This window comes from Falco naumanni, chromosome Z (assembly GCF_017639655.2).
Source record: "Falco naumanni isolate bFalNau1 chromosome Z, bFalNau1.pat, whole genome shotgun sequence".
NCBI classification, from domain to species: domain Eukaryota; kingdom Metazoa; phylum Chordata; class Aves; order Falconiformes; family Falconidae; genus Falco; species Falco naumanni.
Window position 1 is genome coordinate 73,726,909 of NC_054080.1, and position 22,044 is coordinate 73,748,952.

Consider the following 22,044-nt stretch of genomic DNA (forward strand, 5'->3'; position numbering starts at 1 on the left):
GGTTTGGCAAGACTGAATTTGCAAGTTGAAGTGCTGATAATGTTACCATCACACCTGTGAAAAGGCAGGTGAGAAAAGGCTAGATGAAATGCCTCCACCCAGGTAATAAAGGAAATGCTGAGACCTGGAGGTTTTCAAGAGACAGGATGGTTTGAATCTGTCTTCAGACTCGTCTGATCTTTGCTAAGACTGTAGCAATAGCTTTTTTTTTTTTTAAAAAAGGCACAGTTATCAACCACCTTTGAAAGCTGTTCAGGTTGGTTAAAAAACATACCACCAAAACCACCAAAAAAATCCCCAAACCCAGACAATTTTATCTGTCACTGACAAAAAGTATTGTCAGCCGGATGCTCAAATATAAAGCAACTCCAAATCAAACCCAGCTGATGAGATCCCTCAACTGTGAGATAGGAGGGGCTGTGAGTTGAGCATGTGATGCCCTGGACTAAAGGCCTGGGAAGAAAGTGTTCCACTGAGGGGGACTGTACCTATTACACAGACAAACAGCATTTGCTTAAACGCATCTTTATCCATTTTAGCTCAGTACATTCTTGTTTCTGTTGTGACGTACACAGTCTTGCTGAAAAGACAGCTCGGGCATATGAATAGAAACACCCCCTGTTCTCAAAAACCCTGCTTTTATCAGCTCCTTTTTTGGCCCTACTATGCCCTACCTCTTCCAGACAGTCTTATCCTCCTCCTTCCAATACAATGACCTCACCTGTAGAACCAGCACAATTCAGATACTGTGATTAGCAGCTTGGCACTCTGTGGCAGCCAGCCAGCCGCACATCAGGAGTGTCACACGGTGAGAGCGGAGACACTCCCAGAGGCACAACCGCTATGGAAGCGGGAGATGTTTGTTCATTTCCCTGTTGATGTGACTGGGAACTGTTCAGAGTCAACTGGTGTAAGGCCCGCAGACAAGGTATCAGTTTCCCTGCTAAAGGAGACACCCCAAAAGCTGCTGCAGCACATGGTGATGATGGGGTTTCTTAAGCCTGAGGTCTTTTGTTTAACTTTCATGAAAAATACTTTTTATCAAAATGTATTTTATTCTTAACAGGGTAGTTAGAATGCTATGGGTAACCCTGATAAACATTTCCATTTTCCCTTGCAGTCACAGAACATTATTTCATCTTGCTTCATGTGACATTGGTCTCAGGCCAGGAAATTTGACTTCAAAGTTTGTGAAAAACTAATTTTTACTAAAAGAGACATTTCTCACTGAAGAAAAATCTCTGCTAAAATAAGCAAGAGGTCCATTGTGAAATATACTTCAAATCTGGTTCAGCACAAAAACTCTGTGGTTAACTGGATTAGGAAAATTAGAAAATTTTTCATGCCAGGTACAGTAGACTGTGTTAAAATTCCTCTTCAGCTTGTCTAGAGCGTGAGCATTTCAGTTCCAGCAGTCTCCCCACAGTGTCTGCAATTGTACGCTCACCATGCACCTTGTTGTCTCGGGTGCGGATGTTAACTGTTCCACTTGCCTTCTCCTTTTCACCAACAACTAGAAACAACGAAGATGCAAAGGAATGAACTTTACATTTATAGCAAGCTCTTTCACCCCTCCCATTCCCTCTGAAACTTAAGCATACTAAAAAAAATTCTAAAAAGCTTACTAATGCACACAGCAAATCCTTCTCTGCCCTCCTCCCAGCTCCCCCAACTTAGATCTGTGAGCAGCAACTTAGCAAAATAAGAGTAAAGAGAAATGTAAACTTAGTAAGTCCAGCCTGACTTACTTCTTACTAGGAGAACCACGAAGTCAAAATGAGAAAGGAGTACTCCACAGGCAAAGATTAGAAGATGTTACTGTCAATAACAAATAGCTATTTGTTTTCTTTACAGAGACAGCAACACAGTTTACTGGAAAATCCCAAAGCTGTTTTACTTAAACTTTAAGATACAGATACCAAGATAATATATGTATGTCTCATTACTAATATACATTTTATATAATATACTTGGAGGTAGCTGCAGGAGATTGTATTTCTCTGGTACCCAATCTGCATTCAGTGGGACAACTCTTTGAAACAACCCCTGAACATACACTAGGTGAGATTTTTTCCCTGATAGGCTGATCATTTTTCTGTGGTCCTCAAGGTAAAATGTGGTTGTGCCTTACCTGTACAATATGCTTAAAGTTTTAAATAACAAGAGAACTTTATTCATAATCCTGTCAATTACTGAGGGTAGTTTCTCTGTGAAAGGCTCTGGCTGCTCTAACAGATCCCAGACGTTTTCAGCATCAATGCTAGATCTATTTACGTGACACAACTAACATGCTGCTTCAAATCACATACTTCAGGGTCAGTTTCTAACTGTTCCTGCATCACCCTCTTGTGGAATAGTCTTCTCTTATCCATGCACCTATGGCTCAGAAGTGCACCACAGCTGAATGTAGTGAGAACATGGTACTTCTGATACACTTGAAACAAGACATAAATTACTGGGGGACAGATGCAAAACTGCTTAACCATCTGACTGACAAAAGGCAAGAGATTTCATAGATGTCTCCACATTGCTGACCACAAGACAGCAAAGATCTTTTTCTAAAGCAGCAGTAATTCCTTGAGCCACAGTGAATTCTTAATGCCTATCACATAGGCAGGAAAGGCTCTCTGGAACAGAGAATCTTAGGAACAAAGTGACCTGAAACACTGACTACCACTCCGTGCCTTGCTCACAGAAGAAAGATCAAATCCTAAAACCTATGCAAGAAAGTCAGCCAAGGTAAGGTAACAAATGCATTATGTATTACCCAGAATAAAATTATACTGTGCAAGCTGAGCATTTCTGATCTTCTTGTTCAGTGTGCACCCAGGATCTACATCAACATCTGCCATTAATCCAGCATCATGGAAACACTGCCTGACCTAGGAGAAAAAGTATTTACAACTGTCACTATAGGATATTCATGACAATGAACTTATGACTTGCAGGTTTAAGCTAGTTAAGCTTGTCTGACCCCTAAAACAAAGGCACTGTCACTGGCTCAGGCATTGGAGATGAGCCCAGTTCAAGAAATGAAAACAGGTCAACTATCATGCAAGTATATACACAATAAATAACTAAGCAGTGATGTATCTAATGTTTTAGCTGAACAGTGATTTGAGTTTGATATTGTAAAAGGCAGCAGGATGGTGAGCTTTCTGATCAGAAGAGAATTTTTTAAAAAGTGTTTTGCAGACTTTTTTATATTGTTTATTATTATTTTATTTATATCTAGTGTGCTTGAAAGAAATACAGGAGAAGGTTTGCAAATATGCAAAGGATGCTAAATATGCAAAGACACAATTTCCGTCTTTCTTACTGCTCTGCAAGATGCACACGGCCACAGGAAACTAGAACCTGAAGGGTAAAACAGGTCCTAAGCTAGGAAGAAAAACTAACTTTTCCAAAAATAAAAGTCTCACAAAGATCAGCATTTGTTGTTTACATACCCAAAATCTACTTCAGGTCTTCTTTAAGACGGAGCTACAACTTCAGCAGCTAATAGTGATTGTAATATAAAAATGACACAATGTAATATGCAAAGACTTAGAACATTTAGCTGAGATAAGTACTATTAATCATTAGTAACACTAATAAAATACAATATACTGGGGAAAAAAAGCCCCTGAACCACATACGTCACCTTTTGAGCATACTCATCACATGCTGGTCCCACTGGTACCACCATTACTTGCTGTGGGGACAGCCAGAGCGGCCTTCAATAAACAAACAAAACAAGTTTATATAGCTTCCAGTATTTTTTTAGTATGAAAAACCCTATTAACAGATAGTACTAAAACATACACTGGAGATTCATAAAGCCATCTGCTTAGACTGGGTTCAGAGGTGATGACAGCCCTGTACTCCTTACAATTTATCTCCCAAAAAGAAGTGACTAAAAGAATTGCAGTGTTGACAAAAGTACTTTTTGACCTGAAGACTGAAGATGTGTTTTAGAACAGACAACAAATCATAACTGAGTTGTTGAGCTTCTTACTAACCAATCTTGGGAAAACATTTACTTTTGAGTCTTGTTATAATCAGAGGGGCCATCCCCATCAGGTATTGCATTGCAGGAGGTAAAGGAGATCACCTACATAAATGACTCTGCAAGGCAGTCCAGCTGCAAAAGCAAAGTTCAGAGATGCACACCTTGGGCAGACAAGCTGTACGCTGCTCCTGCACGAGTGGTATAATGTAGAGGCTACCATATCTAGAATTATTTAATGTCTAAGGGAAGGTTGTTCAGAGGGAATTGCCTTGTGGTATACCTACAGCATGCCTCCACAGCAAGAAAGTAGAACTAACACTTTTGACTCTTGTGTGCGTGGGGCTAATTTCTACATAAAGTGTTTGCTCAAACTGGAATAATTAATCTACTTTTCAACGTTACCATTTGCCTCCATAGTTTTCAGTTAGAATGGCGATCATTCTCTCCACAGATCCCAAGATAGCCCGGTGAATGATAACTGGTCTGGTCTTGTCATTACCGTCATGGCTGTGAAGAAAGGGTTTCTTTTTTTTTAAATGTAAGGGTTTTTTTCTTGATGTAAAAACTTACGTCTGTAAGTGACAGGAAAGTTAGATTATATAGCAATTAAAACCACCAGTCTCTGTGCTTACCTGACAAAAGTAAGGTTAAATCTGACTGGCAACTGGAAGTCAAGCTGGATTGTAGCACATTGGTGGTAGCGGCCAATGGCATCTTTGATCTGAATGTCAATCTTAAAAACAAAAAGACACAAAATTCTGCTACAGTTTCAAATACAAACAAGCATGCTCCCTTTAAAGCAAACCTGTTGTTTCAAAGTGGAAGGTTTCACTCAATACAGAGAACTGTATGTGAGTTTAGACAACGTAAGTTTTATTTCAGCCTACATTAGGATGTAAATAATTTGCAGGTTCTGGTACAAAGGATGTTGGAGCTAAAAACAGGGTAAGCAAGTAGAGACACATTACTTCAGGTGAGAACTATATTTAATACCTCAGACTATTTTTTGTGAGTTTCAGTCTGGGATTTACATGGGCCTTTCCACTGAGTGAATTCAGCAGCACATAAATGTAAGTGCGAGATCAGAACTGAACATATCTCCCCAAACTTTGGATATCTTCAGCCTCAAACTGGCAAACTTGCACTACCTTATTATATAGCATTCAAATACTACTTTGTAGCTTACAATTCCACGGCATGAACATAGGATGAAAATCCCACTGTTAAACAGTCCACTTACCAGTAGATATCATATTAATGACACTTGCTCTGACTGTATGAGTATCTACAGTCAAGCCTATTCCTTCTATTGTATCTTATACTTTAATCCTTAGTACACTTATAATACAAGTTAGACAGAGACGGACAGTAGATTTATAGTGTCATGACCTTATTTATCACATTGCTCTCCTATTATTTACTAGTATGGATATATGCTGGGCCTGTGTGCCTTATTTTAATTTATGTATCAAACAAACAGATCAGTGTTTTATTAACTGAAGTTCGAAATGTCTTTCGATTTTGCATTCAGAAGCCAGTTTATTATAATTCAGCTAGTCACCAAAGAGCTTATATCAAATTATTTACAACCTTCTTTAATTTCAAATCACCCAGTTACAGAGTAGGAAAAAAAAAAATCAAAGTAATTTAAAGGTACCCTAGATGCAGACCTTAATTTAAAAATGTAACTTCTAAATAGTTTTCAGTAAAACCAGTGCAAAATGCTGCATATGCTCACCTTACATTGGCTAGGTGTATTAGGCACAGGTATAAAGTTAATTAAGGTTAATAAAGACTGCTGTAGATATTTGCCTTCTTTCAAATCAAGTGAGGAAATTATTAAATCTTGTTTGCACTTCATATTGTGCATGATCAGCTGCTATTACACATTTCACGTAAAACTCATCAAATGAAATTGATTCAATTAGCACACAAAGAGAGAAATCAGAACCAGTTACCTAGATAACTGAATATAGATGTAAATGTAGTGTAGGTTTATTAGGGAAAGATTTACAAGTAATTTTGTAAGGCTGCCTGTCCTTTTGCTCAAAGATATCAGGAAATTTCTAGAAAGCCCTATTTAATCTATGCAAACTGAGGAGACAGCTTTAAAAAAACTCAACAAAAATCACAAAACCAATGCAAGGGGCTATTTAAAAAACCAAAACCCCCCAGCAACTCAATGCAGCTAAAAAACTGTCCCAATAAAAGCAATATTTTTCCAAAATTTGTTTAAACAGTAAGTTTATTTTTATTTTTCTCATGACTTAGGATACACTTATTGCCCAAAGGATTATTTATAATGCAGCAGTTGCTCTGGTAATACAGATTGTACAGTGCCACCTGCTGTTAATGTCCCCCACCAAACCAGTCAGCTCTGTTCAAGTATCAAACATGTTTATATATACATAGTTTATACATGTAAACTGGGTTTAATTAATGAAATCAGTATTAAAGCTATGTGAAAACCAGGATCACAGAGTATAATTCTCTCTCAAGTATGTCAAGAGTTTATGTATCTGGAAAACCACAAAATTTCAGCCAGACAGCATCTTAAAATGGTATTAGGTAACTATAACAACAACAACTTCAAAAAATCCCTTCTTCCTAATCCCAGCTCTTTGCTCATTCAAACAGAATTAAAAGCCTAAGCCAGGTAGGGGTTAAAAACATACTAACCTTAGGTCCATAGAAAGCTCCATCACCAGGGTTTAACTCCCACTTCTCACCAAAGTCATTGAGGCTGTTTTCGAGTTGCTAGAGGTAAAGAACACACACACTCAGTGTTTCTCAATCATTTGCTGTCTTCTCATGTTACAGCATGAGGTTAGCGGGCTACTACAGACATGTGACTACTATATTCTCAGTACTTCTAAACAACTGCTGCAACTCATCTATTTTCTGAAAAAGGAAAGTTTTGGAAGAGCCCCAGCTAAAAAAAAAAAAAAAAAAAAGTTGATTTAATCCAAATTTAAACAAACAAAGCTAACACATTCACTCTGGAAGAGGCCAAACAGGCAGAGTTAGCTAAGATGCAAGAATTTTTTATGCCAGATTCAAAGTCTGTAGATAATTTTGAGAGGGGATATACCCTAACACCACTACCGTGTATTCCAGCCCTATCAAATTCCCAGTGCTATACCTGCAGGCACTAACCCCATCCCTTTCATCACAAAAACAACCTTGCTTTTGGAAGATGGCTCTTAAGTCTTATTACAGGGACTGCCAGAATTGGTTCTCTGCCACTTTTTTTTTTTTTAACTATCAACAGATATATGGAAAGAAAGAAGAAGAGGTAGTTAGATTTTGACATGAAGCCTGCTTCTGTATGGCCAGCAAACTATTTACAGCAGCCAGACTGAACTGAAGGCAGTTATTAAGTTATATTGCTCACACCTAGATGCCACTGTACATCCCAGAAGGCAGCATTTTCTTACAGGACTTAAAGCTGCAGCCTTGCTTTCATATTAAAAGTTAAGAAAACTACCGTTTACCTTTTCAGCTTGATTCCACACTTCAATATCTCCCAGGTACTTTTCAGGACGAGTAGAGAGATTCAGTTTAAACGAAAATCCAAAGACATCATACACAGTACGCAAAAACTGCAGACAACTCTTTATCTCCTCTTCAATCTTTATGAGAACAGAAATAAAGTCTCAAATACGGAAAAATCAGTTATTCTGATTTTAATACCCAATTTCATTTAATTGCAGTCCTTACCTGCTCCATAGCACAGAATATGTGAGCATCATCCTGCTGGAACCGGCGTACTCGAGTAAGTCCTGTAAGAGCTCCTGACAACTCATTACGGTGCAGAACACCAAAATCAGCCAACCGTAATGGCAGCTCACGCCATGATCTTGGACGATGATCAAACATAAGGCTGAAGGGAAAAGTTTATTACTTGAAGCTCACACAAAATAAAATTCTGCAAAGAATAGCCAACAAGAAGCAGCCAGTACCTAAGTAGATGCCTATAATGCCAATGATGTAATCTGAATACAACTATCATTCACATCTAGTTTTCTCAGGACAACAAACCCAGACAGACTTTTATAGCTGGCAGGCTTCCCCCACGTCACACGAAGAAGATGAAACAGCTCCTAAAACAGAGCACTAAAACCTGAATGCCGAAATTGCCACAAAATTAGCAATGCCCCAGTATTTATTTTGGATATCCAGGTTTTGTAGTACCAAGGTAAGCTTCAGATCTAAAACACAGTCACTGCAGTGACAGAAAAATGACATTTCTCAGTGTCTCAAGTAAAGAGAGCATGCAGACAACAAGACTCAGTTACATCATTCCTGACAGCACGTCACATCTGGATACCTGAAAGACAGCCATCTTTACAGTAAGTCTGGCAAAGGAAACAGGATTTTTTTTTAAATCAGCATTATCTTTGGTAAACTGGATTTGCTATGTATTTACCAGTGTCCTGGACAGTTCATAGGCTTCAGAGCAAAGACTTCTTTCTCCACTTCAAAGGAAAACATGTTGTCACTGTAATGCTGCCAGTGCCCTGAAGTCATCCACAGTTTGCTATTAAAAACATTTGGAGTGACAACCTCCTGGAATCCATGTTTTCGATACTCACTCTAAAACAGACCCAGTACATAAAATAACTAATAAAGCAAATAAAAGTAATGATACTCAGCCTTCAATCTGCAGCCATAAAAATATACAAATGCTGCCCTGAAAAAGTCCATGACTCAAGAAAAGGAGAGGAAAAATTGAAGCTGGACATGGCAGGATAAGCCCTTCCACCAGCACCACCCTTCCCCAAACAATTCCTCTGCAGTAAGCAAGAAGAACAAGTCTCCTCCCTGCAGGCAAAGCAGCAGTCTCTAATTAGTCAATGACACTTGATAGTACATTGCAGCCCAAATACACAATAATAAGACAGCCTCTAATATCAAAACAGAAAGATCAGGATATTTTTTTCTATACATAATTTAGTAACAAATAGTTCTACAAGGCCAAATTTAATTGAAGTTTATTAAAACAAGTCAATATGCATCAGTGGAACTGTAGTGTGAGCTTAGCTATACTATCAGATGTCAGAGAATTCACATTATAAAGCATCATTATCACTGCTTGAACTGCAGGAACGAAGTGCTCATAAAAACATAACTTAGCAGAGATTGTGACAAGACCAATTCAAAGAAACAATGTTTCTTCAGTTCTGTGGCTTACAGAACTAAAGAGATTAAACTAACTTGAAATAAAGGGCTCTTAATACTGTTACATGTAACATGCTGTTACATATTTTCCTAAAAATTCTAGAAGAATTCTGTAAGAAGATTTCCAAAAAACATTACTTACACGGATGAATTGAATTAATGTGTTATAAATGTAAGCTCCCTTGGGCAAGAAGAAACAGCTACCAGGGCTGAGCTCGTGAAAGAAAAACAGTTCTTGATCCTGCAAAAAATATTTGGAAAAACGTAGTATTTGTATACCACCTTTTTAACTTAGCATTCACAAATTAATTACTACTGACTAGGTATCACTAATCAAGAGGGTTTTTTTAAAAAAACAAACAAACAAAAAAAAAAGCAATACCACAATACCAATAGGTAAAATGTATTTTCTCTAGTATTTGTATCTCCAGTGGTACTTACAGAGGAAACAGGTTTTTCAGTTTCCAGTTTCATTACTGATGCTCCAAAGCATCACGCTTATGTGTAACTCCTAACTGTGCCCCTACAGCTCCCTTTGTACGTTGACAACAAATGTTTAGTTCTGCATCTACAGCTCTCTAATTATTTGCACATGAACAGAATGTGCGAACTTTAGTTGGCCAATGTTCTGACAAACTGTGCACAGGCTTGAGGACTGCACATAGTGGATTTTTTTGTGTATTTTCCTGATGTCCTAGCAGACCTTGTAACAGTGTTCAGGATTATCAATCATCTGACAGGTTTCCATGTAAAAACCAAAACCAAAACCCAAGGAAGAAAAAAACCATACAAATGTATTATGGATTCTGAAATCACACAGAAAATAACTGTTGAGTGAACAGGCTGCAGCAAACCGTAAGAATGAGCACTGCCTGCAGACTGAAGCGTTCCTGTTCTGTTCTGACTGATCTGTGGAATAAGGACATCATCATGTTTAAAACAGTGAAGTCTAAAGAGAAGTTATTTGCTTTAGGACTTTCGAGGCTCTTCGAGAGAAAAGCACCTGACTTTGTAACTCAACTGAAAATACAGTTGTGTCACATCTCGGCTGTGGCAGCAAGTATACACTGTCTTTAACTAGATACTGTTACATCCACAGTGTTTGTGAAATGCATTACCAGAAAAACTGTCTCACCCGCCCAATTTTTCTGTGATCTCTGCTTTTAGCCTCCTCCTGGAATTTCTCCCATTCCTTCAGCATTTTTGCATCTGGGAATGAAATTCCGTAGATCCGCTGGAGGGATTCCATATCAGCCTTGCCTTCCCAATAGGTAGAAGAATTCTGCATGCAAAAAATAAAGGAAACACTGAAGAAAATGAGGAGCCTCCACATTTTACCACTACTGCCTGCTATGAAAAGGCATGCAATTATTAATAAATCACTACACAATGTAGAATTAAAGCGTAAGAAGAGTTTCAATTTTAAGTTCAGAGCACTGATTAGAAAAATACGTTAAGAACAGGTGAACAGAATATGAAAAAAAATATTTCAAGGTCTCATCTTTTTTTTTTAAGCCTATTTGCTCTCTTTGTGGCCATCCTATTCCAGCTGTTTACTCACACGCAGCTATAAACATCAGCTGAGCAAAAACTGTAGACTAACTGATACAGTTCAGTCAAGCCTTACGCCATGCTCATGTTTCTACCTTTGCTGTAAGTGCAGGCCCTGGACACCTAGTTGGGCCTCTTTCCCAATTCGTTACATTGAGGTTTTGGTAATCTCTTTCAGGTTATCCATTTTCTAGTACATTCCTGGATAAGCCACCATCATATTGCCCAAAGGCAGCAACACATTTTCAGTTAAAACATTTGTCTAGGGCAGTTTCAGCACTTACCTTATGAATTTTTATGGTCTTTATCTTGCCAGTATGTCTGACATGAGGCCCTCTGCATAGATCTATCAAGGGACCACACCTAAGCATAGGAAAACATTCATTTGGTGTATTTCACCCTAGAAAGACATATCCATCAATATTATGATGCATGCGTAATTACCTGTATACCGTCGTAGTTGGAGTGTTGACCTTCTCATTCAGGATGCGACACTTGAATTTATTATACTGAGAAGAAAAGCAGCACATGTATTTGTCAACTTCTTTTTAAGCAAGAGAACTGGCCAGCAGGTTAATTTATTTGCAAACCGCTGCATCAAAAGAGGATTATGAAGGACAAACAAACAGAAAGATAGCCAAATAGTGGAGCAAGCTGCCCAGACAGCAGGTCGTGCAGCCTCTGCCCTCAGAGATTTAAGGCCCAACTGGACAAGCCCTCAGGAACCTGGTCTGACTTCACTATTGACACCATGTCCTCTGCATGAGGCTGGACTGGAGACCTACTGAGGTACCTACCTTCCAACCTGAATGACAGTGTAATTCTCCTGATGTCCTAACAATGAAAACTGAGCGACATCTATCTCAGGAACGCCAGAAAATTATTTGCAGCTAGATACTGAAGAGAAAGGATCAGCTTTTTGTGTTGCTTGGACATTCTCAGAAGTCCTTATTCTTAAAAACATTTTATGAATCTTTCTGAATGCATCAGCACATGCAGTTGCAGTATCACTACAGCATTTTACTAACAGCCAATATAATACAGGCATATGACATAATATATTGCAAATTTAATCTATGGGAAATAAATGGAAGAATGTGGTTTCAAATATTCTGCCAAAGTCACCCAGGGGAAGAATAAGAATTCTTAAAATTGCAAAAAATTTAATGTACATTCCCGAGAACCTAGGAATTACACTTTCACTCATTATTTTCGTAATCACCAATAAGCTTGTATGAACATACCATTTCAACAAGTTAAGCGATAGACCTTCCTCTACCACTAACATGTGGCTAAATTTATAGATACTTAAAGAACAACTGCACGCTGCTAGAAACAACATTCTAAAACAAGCCTACCTTAAACATTTCAAGTAGTGTCTCCTTCTTAACTTCCAGTCTTTCAAAGACTTGTTTTTCCTTCATTATCTTTTTGCATAATGTCTCCAAAGCAGAGAAGTCATTACTTGATACACCCCTAAAACAAACACACACAAAAAAGTGCATCATTCTTGCTTTCACTTGCAATTGCTGATCCAGTTGCAATGTGGATGGGACACACTGCAAAGAACAAAGCAATCTGCAGTACTGCAGATGAACTTGTTCAGGGAACAAAGCAACAGACATTTTGCTGTGACTACCACCCCCCTGCTCCTAAAAAAGCAAAATACAAAACGTACCCTTCCTCAAGGAACATGTCATAGTAAAATCCATTTTCTATTGGTGGGCCATAGCACAAACAGCCACCATAGATTCGCTCCATAGCTTCACCCATTATGTGAGCACTGGAGTGCCAATATACCTAACAGAAGTAAAGAAAGAGGGGATCAGTCCGAACATGCACAATGAATTTAACCTTTTCTGAAACACTTGCTTTTAAGGATACTTGATGCAGATCCCACATTAGAGCAGTCTGCAGAATAAATTGACCAGCCCAGCAACACAGTCATCCTAAGCACCAATATTTCCAAAAGGTGTCACTGGAAAATTGTTTACAGCCTGGCAGCAAGTAATTCTTATTTTCAACAATTATTGTTGAAATGATTGTCAAGAAATCAGGAAACTAAATCAGAATTTTTTTTTTCTATGAACTTCAATCAATCAAGTCTGCATAAAGAACAAAAGGTGCACTTTCAACATAAGGCTGTGGCCCTGATCTGTAGAAGAATTATAGAGGAATGAAGGCAGGTTAATTAACATTGATAATATACAGCTGTGGGCTGGCTTCAGGGGCGGTGGGTTGGCTGAGGTGGATAATGTGCAGCTGTGGCTGGTTCCTGCTAAGTGGTTAAATAGCTTTAAGGGGTATGGGAGAGGAGCACTGGATGGAGAGAGACCTGAAGGAAGCAGAGGGAGGAGAGAGAGCACCCTGGATGCAGGAGACAAGGCGAGGCCCCGGGAGAAGGGGGCCCAGATGAGGAGAGGCTGGCTGGAAGAAGAGCCCGGAGAAGGAAGAATCCAGATGCAGCAGAGGCAAGAAGCAGAGTGGACTGGCTTGAAGAGGGTGAAGAGACATCACTGACAGTAGATGAACTTTTGAACCCTTGTGGGAGACTGGTGGCCGTGCTGGGGCAAGGCACGGGAACTACCTATTGAAGTTAACCTGGTATGGGGTGGTAAAAGCCTTGTTGCAGCCGGCTAGGTTGGATAGTGCTGCAATACTCATCCAAAGATTTTATGCATAAAAAAAATCCTGCACGGAAGTAGAACAGTTCATAAAGTTGAAAACTATGCTCCCTCTTGCAGTACACCTGAAGATTTGACAAATTAAACCAAACCTATAGGACTTAGCCTGCTTTTCTTTGCAAGACCAGAAAACATAAATCTCAAAGGAGCCATAATTTAGCCAATATGAAAACCCTAAAGTTTGAATGCAGGACCTCTGTGATGAGTCTGACTGGCTGCCTCTTGTACCAAATGATTTTTTTCTAAAGACAGTATTTATAAATTTGCTGGCTATCCACAGTTATCTGAATGAGTAGCCAAAGTATGTACTCTTGCATGTACGAAGTAAAAGAGCAGCCTACTCAGTACTTTTATGACTGCAGACAGTACTTTGGTACCCAGTGTTGTTTTCAAAGTCAGCGCTGCAGAAGTCAGTTCAAAAGACTTACTTTACATTAATAATGCAGATTGCAAATATGAAATCTTAACAAGAACAGACCTGATAAACTACAGCAACTGCTGGCAGACTTGGCTACGAATACACAGCAGAATGTACATTATCTGCAGGACAGCAACTCCCTTGTAAGGAACTATAAGAAAATGCAAATGTACCCACACAGCAAACTTGTTCCCTCCTCCTTCTTCTGAACGCAGTAAAGATGCAAATAACTACTCAAGGCTGAGTTTAATGCAAATCCAAGGACAATCAAATTTTGGTAGAAGATACTCACTGCTTGAGCCTCTTCATCTTCAAACTTAAGCAGCTCCAGGGTACAATCCTCCTCCAAAGGACGGTCTAGATCCCAAACCATCTTGTTCACTTTGGCAATAACAGTGTTGTCAGCCAAACCCTGACTACAGAATAAATACACAGTATATAATCTTTTGAAATCAGCAAGTTCCCCAGATTTGCCCTCACGTTAAGATTTTCAAGAATGCTCAAAGTGGACACATTGCCATAAATAAATTCCAAATAAAAGAGCAATTTAGCCAGTCTTGAACATTCATGAAAATTCTACTCACACCTCAGACATGAGGGAAGAAAACTGCAGTGTATACTTGACATTCATACATTCATTAACATATCTGGCTTAAGAGGCAGCCACCTCAAAGGACTGACTTCCAAATCCTATGGCAATAAAAGACAGAGCTTCTCGTTTAAGTGTTACCAAATATCATTTCTGATGCAGTAACTCGACAGTTTTGTTTCCACTAGGCAAGAATCACCTTCTTTGATTCCGAATCACAAAAGCAAAGAAGGTTCCAATGACAAAGCACCTAAGCATGAAAAAAAATGGCATTTCACCTCTAGGAATCGCCTGGTTTTTTGTAATTTTAACTGTCAGGGGATGCAGTGTGCATTGTTCAAATCTACTCCACAGAAAGTTAAGAGTAACTGAGAGATATGAAATGTTCTTTTTGATGGGTATCTCCCATGCAAGTAAAAATACAGTTAAGTGAAAGACACCTCATACTGTTAACACTCTCTGAAATGAATTTTAACATAACCAAGCAGTCATCTTCTCCAGCTGGACGCAGATTGGTTTGCAAGTGCTAACATTCATCTGATAGAGTAAATTTATTACAAAATTAGTTCTTAATGCAAGGACAGTACTTGCGAGGAAAAATATGCAAGTAATGTGTCTAAAATGTCTCAATCATACATGTATTTAATCATATGGAAAAAAAATTACACTCCAAAACTAAAATCCTACTGGCTACCTCCAGTTTATTATATACAAGATACCTTGAGAGGAACTGAGATAAATGACTAAAAGAGTAATTATACATTTCCCATACCCTCACAGCCACAACCTGCAGACATAGAGCTGTCTGGAAATGACTGCATGTATCATGGAATAATCATACCTAATTCCACAAGCGATTTGATAAGGTGTAGTCTTCCAAGATTCAGCATAAATCTGCTTGCCATCAGGTAAAGTAACTTTAATGGGTTTACTGTCATTTGCTCTTTCTGCAAGGAGCGCATCATGTTCAGCTTTAAGTTTATTGTACATCTCTAAACGCTCATTGATAAATGCAGGCCAGGGATTCAGCTATATATAATGAATAAAAGCAAAGAAAAAAAAATCAATAGATTAATACAAACAGTATGTCAGGAATGCAAACAGAATGGATATACTTTTCACCAGCAGCTATGTGACCATATCTATAGAAGTGTTGCATGTAATAAATAATCATTGTTATTACAGATTAATTGTATAATATTATATAGTAATAAGTCTTCACCTTAATTAGAATTATTACTTTGAAATGTACCACTGTGCACCTGTTTAATAAACTACACATATGTCAGTAAGCTACTCCTTCATTGAACACCTGTTTAATATGACATGCAAGGACAAAAAAAATCAATTGGAAAAGACTGTAGAATAAAAACAGATTTTTCTTCTTAGGTCAAAAAACAGAGAGCACATCTGCCCTGAGCCACCTGGACAGGAACTGACTTCATCCTACACATCATGGAATGACGTCAGGACTATCAGCCTGGGCATAACTAAGGTTATACAGCTCTGCAGCTGGCTGAGGATTTGTGCTGGCGAGCAGCTGGCCCTCTCTCTGCAGTCAAGGGCATCTGCGTTTACCTACCATGAAGACAGAAAAGGCAGAGCACCTTACACAGGCTTTCCTCGTCCCAGAGATCCACTGCCTACCTCCTGGTGCTGACAGGGGCACAGTGAAAAGCACCCCAAGCAGCAACTATACAAACCTGAGCTGCTCTCTCATTACACCAAGACAATTTGGTGTAGAAAGCAACAAGGTCACTTCATGGCAAACTTTGGGCAGTCTAAGAGTAGGTAAGGGAGTAACTCTAACACCAGATTAAAAGTATTTCTGAGGGATGAACTGCAGCCATGTCAGCAGTACACCAGACTGCAACCAGGAGATGGCATCTTCCGACCCCCCGTGGACCAAGGGCAGCTCACCTCAGTCCGCCCTCCATCGCCGACCCCTTCCTTCATCTTCTTCTTTCCGCAGTCTGCCTTTTTTTCTTCCCCAGCATTTGCCTGAGGAGGGCGAGCACCATTTCCTCATTCTCCAGCAGTCGCTCACACCTACGGCGCTTTAACCCCCCCTCAGCCCCACACACCAGGGAACTGACCTGACCTTTACGCCCCGGGAAACCCCGTCCCAGCTCCCTGCTCTTCTACCTTCAGCTAAACCCCGCCGCCTTTCGGCCCTGCTCACCCGGAGCTGGGGACCCCCCCGGCGACCCGCTGTAAGGAGCGGCAAGAGACCTAGCTGCCTCCTGCCGCCGGCACCCGGCCTCCCGACAGGCCTGCCTGACCCCTCCGCCCCAGGCCTGACGCGGCCAGAAGGGGACGCCTCGCCTCAGGACAGCCCCCGGCCCGCGCTGAGGGGGAGCCGCGCCGAGGAAACAGCCCGCCGCCGCGGAGCCGGGCCCACCTGGCTGTCAGCGCCCGCCATTGCCGCTCGCGGCGCAGGGGGGAAAGGGGCGGGCGCGGCCCCGCGCAGGCGCCTCTCGGGCCGCCGCAGCTGATGCAACCGGGGGCGGCCGCACCGGCACGACCCGCGGCGGACGGGCCAATGGGGCCTGGGGGCCGCGCAGGGCCGCGCTGCCACGGGGCGTGGGGCCGGGGCGGCGGCGCGGTGCGGAGGGGCGCTCTGCAGCTCAAGATGGCGGAGCCGCCGGCAGGGCCCGTGAGGGAGCGAAGGAGGGCCGTGGGGCCTGTGTCCCGCACCCCCGCGCCATTCGCTCCTACGGAGTGATACTGTATGAATTCACTTTAGGATAGAATAAACCTTGTAGCTAAAATACACTGAATATAAGAAATACATTCTGATGAAACTAGTAGTTGCACAACAAAAGCTGCTATGAAATCCTCTGTACAGCCCTGTACCAAGGCTAAGAACTTAGATTAACTCAAAGAATGTAGGTATAGTAATTAGGTCATGTAACCATAGTCTGAAAGAAATAATGAAATAACTGATGAAAGAAGGAGTCTGTTTCTTTAACTTTCTCTAACAAGGGGCCTGTTTATAAGTTATCTAGAGGGAGCGACTAAAAGAAACAAGCAGAAGAAACAGATGGTCGACAAGGCCATAAATTAGCTCAGACCGATAAGAACACCGCAAACTTGCAAACCCATCACATACCAGGCAAAAGGTGAAAAGTACACCATGAGGGAGACATACGGCCTTCCCCCCAGAGACCACCGCCCACAACTCTTGGAGGAATTTGCGCAAGCGCAAAGGACTGACAAGCTAATTAACATACGAAGCGAGAGTGGGCGGGGTTATGTAATGAATATGTATAGGCGTTGATTGAATATTCATTATTTTATTGTATAAATATAAGATAGTTAACTTTAGACATGCACGTTAGGCGGAAGAGTCCCCCGTGCACCCAGCGCTGCCAATAAAGGATACTCAGTCACTAAGAAATTCTGACTTCGTTCTTTAAATCAGGAGAGACGCTGAACCACCCCTCACCCACCCGCAGGGCCGCAGGGTCCTGCGGGGGTGGCAAGGGGCTGAGGGACCGGGTAGTGCTCAGGGAGACCTGCCGCCGTTCCTCTGAGGCAGAGTCAGGGATGGGCCAGCTAATGGGAGTACTCTGCGAAGGAGGAGAAAATAACACAAAAATCGGACAGGCTAATGTCTGATTTCTCAGGGGAAAAAAAAGTGGAAGAGATTCTGAGGAGAATCTGTCTGAATTCTGTCACACCTGGGTGGCCTGAGTGCGGCTGCTTTGATCAACACCGCCCTGAGGGGAGGCTTGGCTCGGGGCACCAGGCTGCCGGCATCTGTAAGAAAAGCATGTGATATTCAGGCAAGGCTTTTTGTTCTGTAAACTTCGTTGCCTTTTCTCCGTGTTGGTTTTATATAATAATAGTAAGTAATAGTTTTGTTTAGGAAAATTTACTTTCTCTCAGCACATTCTCACGGTGGGTATGGACCTCGAGATCAGTCAGTCCCAAGGCCTTACCTGCACTTGGGGAACTAACTCAGTAGCCTAGTTTAAGGACGGTGTTTATTACAAAATGCCATGTCTCCAAGAAATCCTGGTGTAGTGTCATTACTTTATAGTCTCTAAATCTGGGGTCAGGGTTATGTCTTGGACCACTGGTGCCCACAGAGCACCAAATGCCAGTTCTGTCTCCTGTAATAGCTGTTTCCTCTTCATCTGCAGCAATGACCTGGGATTTTGGGGTGTTTCAGTCAGCTCAGCTGTGGTCACATGGATGTCAGAGCACCTCAGACTCCACGGACGTAGGTGCTGTAAGAAAAACGTTCAGGAAAAATAGGCAGTTTTGTACAGCTTCCAAATAGCGGCTATGTAGAGCTGGAGGATGGCGGAGAGAACATCACCGTGTTACTTGACCACAAATGTAGAGGCTTAAAAAATAATTCAAATATTTTTATACTTTTTAAAATGTTAAAATGTGAAGGTGTAGTAAGTATTAACTTAAGGACAGAATTGGGCCTAGGCCTGAATAATTTATTTACTGTCTAAAAGTAAGATATGAACACCATAAGTATTAGCAAAACCATTTCCTAAACAGCTACATCTAATAATACATGTAAGAAGTTGTGTAGCAATACCATGTTTAGTAATACAAAGGATATTTGTTTTCAAATACTAATTTTTAAATTTGCAATATCCTTTTAATATTTTTTTTAATTATGGATGAATTACAAGTGTCTAAGAGACAGCACATTGCAAAATTTGTAGATAAATTATCTAATGCCAAAATGAACAAAAACCTATACCAATACGGTTAAAGTGAAAAGGTGATTTATTTCCAAAGCAATCGGGAGAGCTGCAGGAGAACTGTCCCTTTTGCCAGGAGATGGCAGCAGCGAAACACACTGTGCTAACGTGAAACATTCTGCAGGACACCCTGTTCACAGCTCTTAGCTTTAGGTAACAGGATTTATGGCGTAAAATTCAAACTAAATGACATTTACTGGCTTTGCTCTTAAGCAGCGTAACTAAAGATATGTGACTGAAACGACTGGACTCTAAGCCAGTGTAAATTGATTCCAGTTGCTTTAATGATTATCACCAAGTGAACGAATGGATGTTTCTGTTTCATTTGAGGTTTGTAGGAAAAAATGTGGTCGGAAAGTTTGATTGCAATTGCAGTGTCATTTGACGTATATTTCACTTAGAAAAACTAAAAGTCAAAATGAAATCAAAATGAAAAATAAAAGTAAAAAAAAATAATCAAAATTTAAGAAAAAATATTTTTTAAAAGCTTATCAGAATTGTAAAAAGGAGAACAGAGCAAAAAAGAGGGAGAAACAAAAGGTAAATGAATGTACAAGGAACTGAGGAAGGGGAAACACATGATATTTTCAGAAAAATATTTTGCAACCTATAACACAATTTACTTGCACCAGCTGCTCTAGGGAAACGCGTCTAACTTGTGATGCAGCACTGGCCTTTCTGTAAAGCGTCTTGAGTTTGTTTGTATCTGGTGTACATTAAATCAACTCTATTCACTGTAGAATATTTACTAACTTTGCAAACTCCCACCTGATTTGAAAATCAAACTGTATGAAAGTTACTCATTTACAGCCAGGGTTCAAAATATACCACTTGAATTCAAGGCCTAATGGATTTCCATAAATCCACATCAGGTGAAGAGCCATCAGCTCCCATTACAAAATTGTGCAAATACAGGAATCTCAGCTTTAAGGATTGAAATATGTTTGTGCCATTTTCTGCTGTATTAATTTCACCTGGGCTGATACAGCAAAGCAGCAGACTTAGCAAGCTTAGAAATGTATGTTCAGAATACAACAACACATGAAGTTAAATAAAAAAAAAAAAAGTTGACATTAAAATACCTGTGAAAGTAAATGAAGTCCTGATTCAAACTGGAACATGCTAGGAAAACTGAACCTGAGCCTTGGCTTTTGAGTTTTTCAGCTTTTGTGGCCTTATTATTAAAAGAAAATAGTTATCTTTTTAGGAGGATAAGAAGAACAACTGATATTTCATGCAAAGAAGTTGACCAGTTTTATTTTGGTTTTATATCCGTGATGTCTTCATATACAGCCACGACAGTATGTAGCCCAGTAGTCTTCATGGTGCAAAGAGGTTTGCCGTATCTACCAGGCATTTTTCTACTTTTGATGTGTGCTTATGCTTGCTAGGGAGAAAATCCTTAGCAACAGCAGATATCCCACTGACCTGTTGTAGTCTAGACTCACACTGCACAGTGGCAGCCTTGTCCAACCTGTATCCCAGGATACAGGTCCTCTTCAATTGCCCCTCTTGCCACAGCTCCTCCACACCTGCAGCTGCAGAGGTTGCATTTAGATTACTCAGGTTCAGTTTATTCTCTACTACTAAGCAGATTTTTGGAGTAAAACCCAATAAGGTTGTATTTGGTCAAATGTAGGAGACATCCAGTTTCAGTGTTCAGAGTTACAGATGCTGGAATCACAGGTCACAAATTCTAGGTGAGACTTAAAACCAGGGTTTGCTCCTTGACATCAGATGAGCGTCAGACTCCTAGTAGGACTCCTTAGGTCTTTTAAAGAAGTGAGATGCTGGGTGATTTCCTCCCCCCTCCCCCCCCCCCCCCCCCCCCCCGCCCCTTTTTTTTCCCCCAACAAGACTAGATTTAGCTTTCTACTTCTTCATAACAAACATACCATTGATAACTCGTGTCTAATATTTCTCCTGCATCTCAGATTTACCCCTACTTCAGTTGCCTAAAAAGTTTTAGCATACTTACAGCTGAGTCAACAAAATTTTGTTATCTCACATCATGAGAAGTCATAGGCATACATTCATTCAACTCGGATCTTTCTTGTGTTCTTTTCACAGAGATCCTACATGCCATTTGGGGGAGCACATTACTAATCCAAGTGTCATACCTAGGTTTAAGATACTTTTCCAGGCCTTTAGGTTAAACTACTCTCTCTTCACCGTATTACAGCAGGTTACTCCTATTTTCCAGTAAGATTTGCACTTTAAAACATAAAACTATTGTTTGTTTTTAACTTAAATTTTGTTTGGATATTGGTGTCAGAAAAAGATGTGCAGAGCAGTTGTGCAGGTCTGTGACTCCCACTCTGGTCTCCACTGTCAGTCTTGTGGCTGGGCTGTGAGATGGGGTTTCAGAGCTCCTGCCTTCCATTTCCTATTCTTTGGTGAAGATAAAACAGTGAGGCAGTAGCCATTTAAAGAGGGAAATAAAATATTAGCAATTTAATATGCTGAGGAGGAGGGGTGATAAACTGAAAAAATTAAAATCACGTGTCCTTACCTGTCCTTAATCACAGTGTACAATACTACAGTGAACTAATGTTAACAATCCAACTGATACAACAATTTTGCCAAACTTCTGGCACTTGGATGCACCCTTGGGTTTTGCACCTAAATTTAAACTAGCTTTCACTATAATTGAACATCACCAAGCTATACTACTACATAATTTTTTCTTTTTTTGCTTATATACGGGATTTTCCAGAATCCAAACTACTTTTTGGGCAACCTTTTCTCCCTGACAAAAACCTATTGGGGTTCATGGTAGTGTGTATTTCAGACTTTAAAGTCTGAAAGCATGATTTGTTTCAGATTATTTTTGTAATAATGGAATTCCAATTTCTGAAGAACTTGTTTCCCATGTAATTTAGCGCTGATGTTTTTTCCCC

The 22,044-nt window shown here is 40.3% G+C and overlaps 1 protein-coding gene across 1 annotated transcript; it reads right to left on the reverse strand.

Annotated features, from left to right (window-relative positions):
- Positions 1-509: 509 nt before the first annotated feature.
- Positions 510-16,914, reverse strand: TARS1 (threonyl-tRNA synthetase 1). Its single transcript, XM_040579500.1, has 19 exons — positions 16,816-16,914; positions 16,335-16,415; positions 15,256-15,443; positions 14,118-14,241; positions 12,402-12,523; positions 12,082-12,199; positions 11,168-11,232; positions 11,008-11,086; positions 10,308-10,454; positions 9,315-9,413; positions 8,421-8,587; positions 7,712-7,874; positions 7,486-7,623; positions 6,671-6,748; positions 4,624-4,724; positions 4,394-4,498; positions 3,644-3,716; positions 2,768-2,882; positions 510-1,513 (listed from the first exon to the last, which is right to left on the reverse strand). Exons 1-19 carry the CDS (start codon positions 16,834-16,836, stop codon positions 1,365-1,367), a joined length of 2,133 nt encoding a protein of 710 aa, XP_040435434.1. The 5' UTR covers positions 16,837-16,914; the 3' UTR covers positions 510-1,364.
- Positions 16,915-22,044: the final 5,130 nt, after the last annotated feature.

Excerpts from the sequence above, each read along its gene's own strand:
- TARS1 (XM_040579500.1), bottom strand. The coding sequence starts at position 16,836 with ATGGCGGGCGCTGACAGCCAG. Across the intron at positions 16,416-16,815 it reads TGGCGGGCGCTGACAGCCAG|GCAAATGCTGGGGAAGAAAA; the intron begins GTGGGCCCGGCT and ends CGCCCTCCTCAG. Across the intron at positions 7,624-7,711 it reads TATTCTGTGCTATGGAGCAG|ATTGAAGAGGAGATAAAGAG; the intron begins GTAAGGACTGCA and ends GTTCTCATAAAG.